This window comes from Phalaenopsis equestris, unplaced genomic scaffold (genome assembly GCF_001263595.1).
Source record: "Phalaenopsis equestris unplaced genomic scaffold, ASM126359v1 Scaffold000002, whole genome shotgun sequence".
NCBI classification, from domain to species: Eukaryota; Viridiplantae; Streptophyta; class Magnoliopsida; order Asparagales; family Orchidaceae; genus Phalaenopsis; species Phalaenopsis equestris.
In genome coordinates, this window is record NW_018164444.1 from 61,702,017 (window position 1) to 61,715,457 (window position 13,441).

Sequence of the window (13,441 nt, forward strand, 5' to 3'; positions counted from 1 at the left end):
CTGAAAAACCCAAAATTTCCGAAAAATCCAAAATTTTTAGTACTGCCTTTCTTGTCCCAATCTAAAATTCAAAAAAAAAAAAAAAAAAATTAAAACATACTACTTTCAAAACCCAAACTATATATCTATTATAAAATTAAATTTCAAAAATTATTTTCATATTTCATATTTTCAAATCTATCTATCAATCTATATCGAAAAAGTTGACCGACACATATATATCAGTAAAATCTAGCTTATCACATATTTCTTAAGTTGGAGCATATTGTTGACCTCATTTTTGTGAGGTCTTAGTCTCCTTAAGTTGGAGCATATATATCAGTAAAATCTAGCTTATCACATATTTAAGAGAAAGATAGAGAATCCAAAGCTTTTGTAAAAGATTGACAACTTTGTATTATAAACATGAAGAATAATAATCTATTTTTTGAAAACACTATATCCTGAATGAATTGACATTCAACCTCAATATATTTGGTACTAATAGAGCAAATGTTTTTTGGAAAAATTGATGTAAGTACAACTGTCTCAATATAAAACTATAGAATAAGTAATTGGAAACCCAAACTCTCTTAAAAGAATCTTTACTCATGCATTCTCACATGTGGCTCCAATGGCCGAAACATACGATGGTGGATTTCGTGGGCATGGAAGGCCCAATAGTGCATTTTTAGGACAAGACTTGGTCACCTTTGCAAGTCAAACTTACTTGCCGAAGTGACCCGCCGAGCTCTACATAATTGCTCATCGAGATTTACAAACTATCGACATGAAGAACATCACTCAAGAACAGACACACATCTGTATCTATTTATGAGCTTATTGACATCCACGTCTCCATCTTATCTCGAGGACATTATGGACAGGTTTTAGATTGTACGATCTACGTTTTTTTATTCACCTTTTCTCCTTCTATCAGGGGGAAAGGATTGGGGGGACCTAAGGGAGAGAGACGTAAATGTGAGGAGGGGGGGTTGAAGATTGGCTCTCATTGTCGTCTTCTTTCTGGTCCAGTCTTTGACCGAAAGCTAAGAACTAATTTTTGGGAGGGGATTACCACCCCATTCTTTCCTTCTTCAGTACTTCTCCCTAAAAAGATCTCTTTAAAGTTGCATAAACCCACAAATAATATGAGATCCTACGTTCTAAAAGGATTTAACATCTTAAAAGATGTGGTGAGTTTGTAGTTCATACCCAAACTCAACAAGGGGACCTTCAACACTAGGAAGAACGAAGTAGAATATGGACTGTGCTAGAGAAATTGTTATGCAACAAATTAATGAGTTGAAAAAGCAGATGAGAAAGATGGTATAAGAGGGAAGACGAGATCTTTAGAACTTGTGCTATAGCCCATCTCAGGATGTTCATGTGATCATCATAATCATAACACATAGGCGGAAGTACCTAGACAAGAGCCTCCTAGAGTAGGAACGATAAGGGCTCTAGCCACAAGGCTGATTGAGAAAGAAAGAAATGAATTGTGTGCCTTGGATTCCTCGGAAGTAAGAGCAAGGAGAAGAAGGAAGCGTCAAAAGTCATTGGAGAATATATTCGTAGGAGAGATTGCAGAAGTTGTACACTCAAGAAGTTCAATATTCCATCTCCAGAGTTCTGCAAAGGGAGGTCAGATCAATTTAACCACATGACGTCCTTTGAATCGGACTTCTGTCTATTACGAGTAAGCGATGCTATGAAATGTTAATTTTATCTAAACTGACACAAGGATCTTCATGATGCTAAAGGAATCAGCTTTGCGATGGTTCAACAACTTGCCTACGGGAGTGTTCACCTCGTTTGGAGAATTCAAATGCATATTTGTAGCACATTTTGCTAGTGCTTAGAAGCCGCAAAAGAATTCCCAAACCCTTCTGAAGGTCAATCGATGGTCTTCATAAAGCCTCAGAAGCTTCATCACTCATTTCCAACAGGAAATGCTAAATGTTAGAGACTAGGAGCTCGCCGTTCCTTATGCAACACTAGCTCAAGGCCTACGCGAGGGCCCATTTTGATATGTAATTAGCTTATAAAAGCCAAGGACCTTAGTTGAGCTCTTGGAGCTGGCTAGCAAGCACATTTCGACTGAGTACTACAAGTCTTTGCCTAGTGCATCATAACCCAAGGAGTTGGAAAGCAAACCCCGAAGGCGACTACAAGTCTTTGCCTAATGCATCAAAACCCAAGGAGTTGGAAAGCAAACCCCGAAGGCGACCACTAGGAGATTGAAGGGATTTGAGAAGTTGATTTATCTAGAGGGATCCTCGGAATCCCCTAAAAGGCAATTCCGCCAACATGAACATGAATCTCTGGGGAAACAACTAATCAGGGGAAGGCCAAAAGGGAGACAGGGACACCTCTGTTCTCTCAGACAGAAATAACTCCGTTAAGTGTATCCATGGCCGAAGTTGTTGAGACCATCCAAAATTAAGAATTATTTAAGTAGCCCTTGCTGATGCTAGCAGAAAGTCATCACTATGGGCCGAACGGGTATTGCGTTTGCTATCGAGATCACATACAAAACCTCATTGAGGAATTATTAGAGCGGGAAAATTGAAAGAATTTATAGCCCCGGAAGCGAACACCCTTGAATAGTACACATCACTGACGCCATGCCTGGTATCTTCGGAGTAAATGGAATTGAGGCCTCACGATGATCCAATTTGAAGCGATTCAAGAAAAAAAAAATTACCTCAACCACTATAGCCAGGTCATCGACCTCGGTCCATCCTCCTATCATTTTTACGGATGCCGATCTACTCATTGACAAAAATCCATTTAATGATGCCATTGTGGTCACTGCGACAATCTCAAGCTATCAGATTAGTGGTATCTTAGTGGACACAAGAAGCTCCGTCAACTTTTTGTTCAAGAGAGCTTTTAAGAAGATGGGCTTAGTCAATGCCCAACTTGCACCTACCTCTAGTGTTCTCAGGAGAAAGAAAAAAGACGCGTGGAATGATTTTCTGGTCGATAACTTAGGGGAAGGATATAGGCAACACACCACATCTACTAATTTTGTTGTGATGGATAGGCCGGTACAACACCATGTTCGATAGACAGGTACTCAACACTTTCAAGGCCGTGACTTCGACTTATCATGTGTTTCTTGTTAGAGGACGGATCATCAATGCCCGAGGAGACTTAATCTAATCTAAGACTTGTTACTTGCGAGCTGTGGAGAACACACAAGAAAACTTACTATAGGTTGGTACTAATAAAGGCAACATCATAGAGGCTACCAAGATCATAGAACAAGTGCTTGTTTTCGAGGAGGAAACACATTAACTTCTCCAAATTAGCTTCTGGTTCAACGGCGAAGACCGAAATCAACTGATTACAATCTCAAGGAAACTCTTTTATTTCTCTTTAAAGCGTGTTTAATTGTGACCACCTATTTGCTTTCAATAATAATACTTGCCTTTCTTACTATTGTTTATTTGCTTTCAATAATAATATTTGTCTTTCCTACTATGGTTTATGTTAACTCTGGTATCATTCATCTAGCTTGCTTTACATGAAATCAAATGACTTCTAGCTAATATTAAAGCTCGGGTCATATAAGCTAGAGATTTGATCGTTCACTGCCTTAGGTTTAAAGCCTTATTTGTGCATGTTTAATCAGTTTGATCTTGGCATGAACAGTAGTTCAGAGTAGACGCAGGGCTACCTGAGATTTGAACCGGCTGAGCCACTTGGATTGGTTCAAGCAAGTGGTTACTAGGGCCGGCTAACTCCTTTTTTGTGGGCTAGGGTTGCCATCTAAGGGGAGGGGCCTCCCCATTCTAGTTATCCGTTATATATATTCATTATTTTCTGTTCTAGGGTTAGTTTTTTTTTTATTTTTGAGATTTCAGTTTGGACAACCTCCGACATCCCCTCTTCCCTTTCTATGGCTGTATCCGACGACGAGAAGGCACTCATGTTGTAACTTGTTCGAGGTGATGTATATCTTATCCTTTTCTCCTTGCTACCATTTTGCCTGTATCCCTCCCTTTCCCGGTTTCCGAGCTGCAAACCCCTCCAAACTTCTAGACAACCACAACAATTCCCTTTTCCCATCTTACTGCTGTTGAACCCTCCTTATCTTTCCAATGTTGCTGTCCTTCCAGCTAACCCACCTTGCCCCCTTTTATGTTAGACCCAACCACAACTATCACCTGCAATCCTTCCTCCCGCTGCCACCGAGAACTAGGCCGGCCTCCCTTTGTCATTAGCCAACCCATCCCTTTATCCGCCCATCCCTTCTTCCCCCTCCACAACCACGCTGTTAAAATACCTGGCCATCCCACCACAATCAGCCTTCCTTGCTGCCCTGACAGCCTCCCTACTACCAATAACAAACCCCAACAACCCATCCCTTTATCCCCCTCCACAACCACGCCGTTAAAATACCTGGCCGTCCCACCACAATCAACCTTCCTTGCTGCCTTGACAGCCTCCCTACTACCAATAACAAACCCCAACAACCACTTTTTAATCTCTCAAATCAGAACATCTCCACCTCAAGTTGTACCCTAGTTTGTGTTGTGTCCTTGTTTCCTTTTTATTCAAGTATTTTGTTTGTAGTCTTTTTGAATTTTAGAAATACTATTTGCATTTTTGTGGTGGTTTGGGTTAATGCTGTATCAGAAGTGGTCACTCCTAAGATTAAGGATGGTGTGGGAAAACTTTATGGAGGCAGGCTTTGAAGAACAATATTGTAATTTGTAATATACTAATATTACTTTTGATTTAATTAAAGGTTTATTTGCTTCGTGTTTTAGGGTTTTTTTATAAGCACTTATGAATGGGTAATTATAATGCTTATGTTACACCTTCAAATTTAATTTTGATAAATTCTATGAGATTTATTAGAACATCTTAAAGCAAACAGTGTATATAATGATATTTATTGCAAACATATGAGTCACGGACGCAGACACAGATACACGGATACAACACAACACGATACGTGGACACGACATAATTGGAAAAGATAGGACACGACACGCCTATATAAAACATATATTTTTTCATTATTCTTTATTAAAATTACACAACACAAATTATGCAAGAATAAAATTTAACTTCATAAATTTAATTTATATTATAAAAGTTCATGTTTGTGAATATAGTTCTTAAAATTAGATATAATATGTTTCAAAAGAATTCATCCAACTTATCTACTAAAATCTAAAAGGTCCTATGCTTATAAAGAGGGAATTTCTAAAGCTTGTCTTCGATGAATATTGGATACATCTTCGATGCTCAATTTTTTTGAATGTTAGAGGGAGGTTCAACGTGAAGAGAGATGTGACAGTTTTGACTTTGAGGTATAATTAAGGTTATACTTATATTTATAATTTTCTAATTCTCGTGTCCCACTTTATCGAAATCGTGTCGAACTCAATTGAGGTGTGTCTCAGATGTGTTCGGGTCTGAAAAAAATTATGACATATTTTGTAGTATCGGGGCGTGTCGGGTAAGTATCGGTGTCTGATACATGTCCAACAGGAGTACGACACATTTTTAAAAGTATAGTTGCTACATTGTTTCAAATTCATTCCAAACTACTGTGACATTTTTTTTATTGAAAAATAAACGATATCACTTATGTTTTGTGAGGCCTGCTTGCTATCTAATTCTCACACTACTGAAAAACTATGATGATCTGTCAGAGATGCCCACATTAAAGGTACAACAGGTCTCCTGTTTTCATGGATATGTCATAGCTCAGAAATTCTGTCTAAATCAAGAAAAGGAAGATTTCAAATTACTGCCACAGTTCCATTGTGAAATCTTGTACTCAGTAGAATATGGACTTCCTTGTGGTTGCAAATGATGCGTGCAACTCTATAATCTATTATTCATTTTCACGTCCTGTGGGATATATGTGATTAAGTTTGTTTGAAACTTAGGATTTTATCCTCTTAATTCTAGATGGTTGAGATTATCCAAGCTAAAAGTTATCAGCCAAGTAGAATATCACAAAATCTCAGGAAACCTTATCCAAATGACTTAAAATGAACCTTGTTTGACCAAATGCTATAATAAGTTGCAACTACAGCTAAATAATACAGCTAAGTACCAGTAAGCTGCAATTTATCACTATTCTTATGTTTAGCTAAGCAATCAAATAAATGATTCTGCTTTCAAACTAACCCTGTAGAAGATCTTATTCGCAATTATAACTCGAGCTATTTTTCTCTCACTGGTGATAGCACATACTGTCATTTGTTCTATTTTTGTAAAGTATGGCACATTTTTACATGATTAAACATTTTCTACTTGTTAAGTCTTTGAGATAATTGCATACATTTGAGCTTGTAATTAGATCAATTTGAAGCTTCAGTTTGCCTTCAAAACTTCAGAACTTTTGCTATTTAATTTTGTAGGATGGTTGCACATGCTATTGATGCATTGGGCCTAACAAAAGGGTCTTCAATAGCAATAGATATGCCGATGACAGTGACTGCTGTTATTATCTACCTTGCCATTGTTCTAGCAGGATATGTTGTGGTATCTATTGCAGATAGTTTTGCACCCACTGAAATTGCAACCAGGCTCATAATATCAAAGGCACAAGCTATCTTTACCCAGGTTCCAACTTATTAGTTTGAATTCATCGCTTTTGTTTTCACTGTCCCCACAATTTGTGCTTTTCTGAATAGATCTGTAATGTCCTACTTTTAGCTTTTTCTTTGAAACATCCACATTTATATTGTGTGCATAATCTTTTCATGTTCCATGCACAATACGCATATAAATACATAAGCATTGTGTGCTATGTATGTAAATTTCCCTTAATAGGGGCATTTACATACATAGCACACAATCTTATGTATTTGCAAATCACACACCTAGATTTTCATATTTACACAAATAACACTTAAATCTTTAATACCACAACAAAAATAGAACTATTACCACTTTTTAAAAGGGAAATCCACCTTTTCATACATAGGTTTGAAGCACCCCAAAGTGCTACGTATAGTGTATCTAAATATGAAAGTTTAGATGTGAGATATGTAAATACATAAGAATTGTGTGCTATTTATGTAAATTTCCCTTAATTTTTTAATTTAGATTTATATTACTAATAATTTACTGTGATTGCATCTCTAATGATGTAACTATTTATCTTTTATAACCATTGATTAGCTTTTTGATCTTGGTTTTTCAGGATTATATTATTCGCGCTAAGAAAGAATTGCCTCTCTATCGGTATGGTTTTCATAGTTTACCTTTCAGATGACACAATCCTGTAGGAGGAACTCTGTTGGGAATCTAGTTTTTATTTCCAGTTTTTGTGCAGGAAGGTCGTTGATGCTAACGCTCCATTAGCAGTTGTTATTGCTACAAGTGGATCCACCATAAAGAGCAGCTTACGTGCTGGTGATGTGTCTTGGCATGATTTCTTGGGGAGAGCTAAACATTGCAAGTATGGACTTTAATTATGTATGTTTCCTATCAAGTGATGAGAAAAGTGCAACAATCTGATGGAGAAAAAGAAGAACAGAAAAAAAAAAAGAAAAAAATATTATGTATGTTTTTATCTTTTTTTTTTCTCTCATGATGACTGCACATGCTTTCTTATATTGTTCATTTGAAAGGTCGCCCTAACCGTCTTAGTCAAGTTTATTTAAGTTTTGTTACACAAAAAGAATGCCCTGGTGCTTATGGGGTTAAATTATGTGCAACAGCCTTCTTGGTTTAAAAGGTATTGAGTTTATGGATGATATGGGCAGATAAACGCTAAGCAAACTTAAAATGTTATGAAAAATTATGAATAGCTGCAGTAATTGAAATATGAAAAAAAAAAAAAATCAGGATTAATGGGCATCTAAAAAACACAAACAAGATTGATGCAGGTTAGGATATTGTTCATTCATAAAAGATCTATCGGAAGCAAACAATTGGAAATAAGAACTACAAGAGCTACATAGCCATGTAGGGAATCTTTGGTTTTCTAGTTTCAATGTGTAATGGAAAATCCTAATCCTAGGATTGCAAACCCTAACAAAATTAAGATGCCACAAGGAGCAGGGGAATGGGAAATCAAAAGAATAAGTCAGAAATAAAAAGAAACAACATTATTAAACTGAAACAATGTTGTTTCTATGCCCATGGTTCCTTCTATGCTCAGCTCTGCCAAGTTGGATGATCTTAGATTGAGCATTGTAGTAGAATTTTCATTCAAGGAGAAATCAGAGGCTAATCATAATATCCATAGGGTTGAAGAAGAAAAGCCCTTATGTTCAAGGGCAGCACTTTGGGATCCACAAGGCATGGTAAACGTTCGTGGTGCTGTACATATTGACAAGAATTGGAAAAATTGCGGAGTAAATTATATTCTAACTTATGTGCCAAATTTGTACAACCATAACAAAGATTCTAATAGGAAAGATGTAAAATCAAGAATAAAAAATTAAAACAGAATTAAATATAGAATCATTATAATAAGTAGAAAGCCCGTAATGTTTCTTTTTACATCCAGGTAGCTCTCATGGATTTGTGCCATGGTAACAGGGATCTTGTGAATCCATGAGATGGTAATGGAGAGGGAGGAAGCTATGAGTCTAGGAGGGCGGAGTCCAAGAATATAATTTAGAGGCGATTTCTCAATAACATTTTTGTACTTCTCCTCAAGGGAATGAATGGATGCCATCCATTACAATCTTACTCGATGATTTTGGTAAGACTGTCTTTGATGATTCTTTTGTGAGTATGTCTACTATTTGTTCATCTTTGGTTATGAATAGAGTACATATTAGATCTGTTAAGTTTTCTTTCATAAAAATATCTATTAGCTTCAATATTTTTTATACGGTTTTGTCATAAAAGATTATATGCAATATTGATATCTAACTTATTATCATAATATTACATTTGAGGACCTTTTCATTCTACCTTTAAATCTTCATAAATAAATCTTTGACTTCATCTATAGTAGTTTACAGGCTATCATGTGTTATTAATACCAATGTTAACCCAAGCAATAATAAGTATTATTATTGAAAAGGCCAATAGGCATTTACGGTGTTAACCCAAGCAATAATAAGTAAGTATTATTATTGAAAAGGCCAATAGGCATTTACAATCAACACATGTGAAGAGGAAATCACAATAGACTCAACACTCAACTCAACAAGGGTTGTGTACCCAAAGGTGGTGGTGGGTTGGAAGGTGGCTTGTGGTTGGAAGGCAGGAGCTTTTGTAGGGAAATTGGAGGGATTGGTAGCAGGTTGGTGTGTTTCATTGGTGGGAAGGTGGGCTGATTTGGGAGAGGGTGGCAGGTTTAGGTGGATGCGGCTAGGAGGTGGGTCTGTAGCGGGGGGAAAGGGCTGCTGTGAGGTGAATGCACACAGCAGGTGGTGCGGTGGGGGAGAGGGATCTGTAGGTGGAGGAATGTTGGGGATATTATAAGGTGGGCGGCTGAGGGTTGTTGGCTTCAGGCAAGGGAATTTGCTGGAAGTGGAGGGTAAAATGAATGACAGGAAGAGTTGGCTGCTGGTCGCAGCAAGGTGGAGGAGCAGTAGGCTGCTGATTCCAGAGGAGGGTAGCAGGTATTGGCGAAGGCGGCTGGAAAGAGGGGACTGCAGGAGAAGTACAGTGAGAGTAAGGAGGATCTACATATGATTTTTATTAATTTAGAAAAAACTTACAATAAGGTTTCTAGAGGAGTTCTTTGGAAAGTTGTAGAAAAGAAAGGCGTTGATATGACTTATATTCAAATCATTAAAGATATGTATACTAGAGCTTTACTTGTGTCCGAACTGAAGGAGGATTGACCAAGTATTTTCATATTTTAGTTGGATTACATCAGGGATAGACTTTAAGCCCATTTCTTTTTACTTTAGTTATGGATGCTCTTACTAGATATTAGATATTTATAGGAGGATGTACCTACCTTGGTGTATGCTTTTCGTTGATGATATTCTTATTGTGGATAAGACTAGCGAAAGAGTTTAGGAAAAAACTTGAATTGTAGAAGTCTGCGTTAGAGTATAAAGGCCTTCGTTGGGTAAGATATAAAACTGAATACATCGAATGTAAGTTTAGTAGTAGTAAATCTAGTGGAAACATTGTAACTATGAGTGATCAAATCATTAAAAACATGTAGCTCAAATGGCGTACATGGTTAGAGAGAGTCATCTTAGATGGTTTGGTCACATTAAACATCAATTATCTGATGATCCGATTAGGAGAATAGATGTTTTAGATTCGACTTATGTTAAGAAAGACATTGGTAGAACTAAAAAGACTTGGGCGTATTGTATAAAAAATGATCTTAATCTATTAGAATTAAATGAAATATGACACTTTATAGGACACAATGGAGAAAAAGGATTTTTGTAGCGAACCCCACTTAGTGGGATAAAAGCTTGTTGCTGTTGCGTACAGTGCATGACAAGGAGCAGAGAATGAAGAATTAGAGACAACAGTGTTGGAAGAGGAGGAACATTTTCATTTTTTTCCACCCTTGAGGATGACATTTTTTTTTGTGGTGGGTGGGGGGGGGTATTGTTACGTTGGTGCCTAGCCTTAGGGCAAATTTATTTTTTGTACGCTTAAGGGCAATTTAGTCTTTTATTATTATTATTATTGAGCATTTATGTCTAGGGTTAGGGGGAAGCATGAGATTGGATTGTGAGTTCTAGTTCTAAGGTTTGGGAGAGATTTCTTACCTCTTGAATTGTAGGAATTATGAGAGATTGCCTACCTCTTAAATTGTAGGTGTTTATCTTTGTATTTTTGCTGAGTTTAATTTATTGAAGAAATATTGTGTTTGCCCTAATTTCTGTGGAAAAACATCTCGATTTTGAGGTCGGATCATATCATAATACAACTCAAACAATGTTCATTTTTGTAATTAGAGCAAATTTTTTAAGGCAATCAATTCCATGCAATTTAGTGTAGCATTTAACAACCACTTTGGCTTTATACCTTTCTAGTAAACCATCTAATTTGCATTTATAATAAAGACCAATACACATTCCACTTATTTATTTTCTTTAGTTAACTTTGCCAAGGCTCATTTCTTATTTTTGTAAAGAGTTTTTATTTACTCTTTTTTAACATTTTTTCTCATTATTTAAAACTTTAGCTATTGTTTGAGGTACATAAATAGCATGTAGACTAGTAAGAAAGATTTGATGTTTTGTGTGAAAGACTTTTGTATGATAAAATTAAGCATGTACATAAATAGCATGTTGGATGTGCTGGAGAAGTTATTATACCATTGTTCATAAGACTTTCTTTAGTTGTAGGTTTAGTTTTTTTAGTGGATATTCTTGCACCATTGTGTCAGCAAATTGGTCATTGTTTTTTCGTTTAATAACTCCGTTTTATTTGCGTGTATACACTATAAAAGTTATTTCTTGAAGTATGAGGATAAATGGTGATTGAATTAGTTTTTGGGGTTGTCACTTAGAGAATTCGTGTAAAAGTTATTTCTTGAAGTACGGGGAGAAATAATAGTTGAATTAGTCCTTGGTGTTGGCACATCTAACTCTTTAATTAAATTATGAATAAATTTTTAGTCATGTTTGTTGACCTCATTTTTGTTGAGGTCTTTTTCTCTTCTTAGAGCCTAGGATCTAGCCTTTAGAGTTTCCTAATGACTCTCTTAAAGAACTTGCTTGGGGCCCACACCGATTAGAAATTCGAGCCACTTCTTGACTCATCGCAGTTTCATGTTACTTGTTCTAAAATTCTCAATGCTTAGTTGAGTCGATTAGAACCAGTGCGACGAAACTCGAGTCGAGTACCCTTAAGATCTGAAACCATAAGAAAACTCATTGCGATCTCCGCACACTTGTAGGATGCACGAATACCACAGTGCGCACAACGACATAATTATCGAAATTCACGTTTCCCGCACCCGTCCGAGGCTTTACGATGGATCACGGGCGATTATTTTAAAGAAATTCAAATTTGATGCGTTTTCGACCCAACCTTCGATGAAGTCGTTCGAACGATCCCGAATTAAGAATCGGACTGTGCCGGCGCGTCCGAAACGTCGAATCTAGTTAGGAAGGACCCACTTCGATATGGTTTTGTGCAAGAGCGAGAGGTGTGCAATTCGAGGATTTTTAAACATTATATATACCTTGGGGAGAGTATGTTTGGCAATATATGACCGATGGGGTCTTTTATTACGGGGAAAATCTTTAATTTCCGCAGGCCTTGCCTGGTTTCGTCCCCAATTGGAGCCCAGGCTCCTCTCGCTTGTGGCCCCTCTTAGCTCCGTCTCCAGGATTTAGCCCTAGTCGTGACTTCCTTCGTGCTAGTCCACTCCCTTCGCGTAAGGAGGAGTTGACTCTTCCCCTCTCAACATCCTCTGCCAAAAAAATCTTCTCTTTCTGAAGCTTTCTGCTTCCTCTCGCTGCGTAGGAGCCCATTCGGGGTAGGTTGGCTGGATGTGTGTGTCCTTGGGTCACGAATGGGGAAACTTCTGCTCCTTCCCGATCTTTCTTCGGTGTGGCCTCGATTGTGGCATTTTTTTTTTTGGCTGGGTGTTGTGCTTTGTCTAGAGAGGTTCCGTGAGCTCCTCTTTCTCGCTGACGTCCATAAAACTCGGTGGGGAGAGTTCTCTGTGAGGTTACGAAGCTTGAGGCCTGAGGAGGTTCTACGGAAATTTCTTCTCGGCGGGGTCTTTGTGTGTTTTGTGTTTGGAGGCTTGGTGGCTTTTCCGTTGTTGTTTTGGGAGGTCTCGAGCAAGGTACTCCTTCCTACTCCTTCCTGTTTTGCCTCCTGGTTCTTTTCTCTGCTCGACACATGCTGGAGACGTTAAAATAGGGGAATGCATGCATAGGGGGGATTTATTTCGTTCCTGTTGACATTTAATGCTGCAATCATGGCTAGTTGTTAGATTTTTTTTAGCTTACTTCAGTTCAAATGTATACAATTGGGCTTGTTTTTCCATGATACTTAGCTAAGAATGTAGGCTAATGAAAGACATGGTTTAATTCTTATGCATGTGTAAACTTCCTTCTTATGTTCTTATCATATCTATGTGGTACATTGGTGCTTGAGGGCTGTTTTAGCCTCCTGGGTTGCGGTTTTCCTTGCTGCTTGGGTTTAACATGGAGTATTTTTGGACTGTTTCAGCTCTATGGGTTGCGGTTTCCTTTGTTGTACTGATTCGAAACTGGAGCTTTTGAAGATTTCTTTTTTTACTTTGGGGCTTTGTTTTGTGCTTCTCTGTTGCCCTCCTACTCGAGACGTGTTCAGATGACTTTTAATTGATTTTGGGGCTTTTGGAGGTTTGGTTTTGGTGGCTAGATTTTGCTTCCTGTTGTTCCCTCGATTCGAATATATGTTGGAATTATTTCTTGCCTTGAGCAACTGTTTTAGTGGTTCGATTTTGCTCCCTGTTGCTCCTGTTCGAATATATGTTGGAATCTATTTAATATTTTGAGCAGTCGGTTTTGGGGCTTGGTTTATTTCCTGTTGATGCCTC

The 13,441-nt window shown here is 37.6% G+C and overlaps 1 protein-coding gene across 1 annotated transcript in view; it reads left to right on the plus strand.

Moving 5' to 3' along the window:
* The window catches only part of LOC110024620 (probable acyl-activating enzyme 17, peroxisomal), a 61,822-nt gene that overhangs the window by 6,774 nt on the left and 41,607 nt on the right, over window positions 1-13,441 (plus strand). Inside the window, exons 4-6 of the mRNA XM_020724695.1 lie at window positions 6,372-6,576; window positions 7,160-7,200; window positions 7,292-7,417. Coding sequence (XP_020580354.1) covers window positions 6,372-6,576; window positions 7,160-7,200; window positions 7,292-7,417 — 372 coding nt within the window. The remainder of the gene's footprint in view (window positions 1-6,371; window positions 6,577-7,159; window positions 7,201-7,291; window positions 7,418-13,441) is intronic.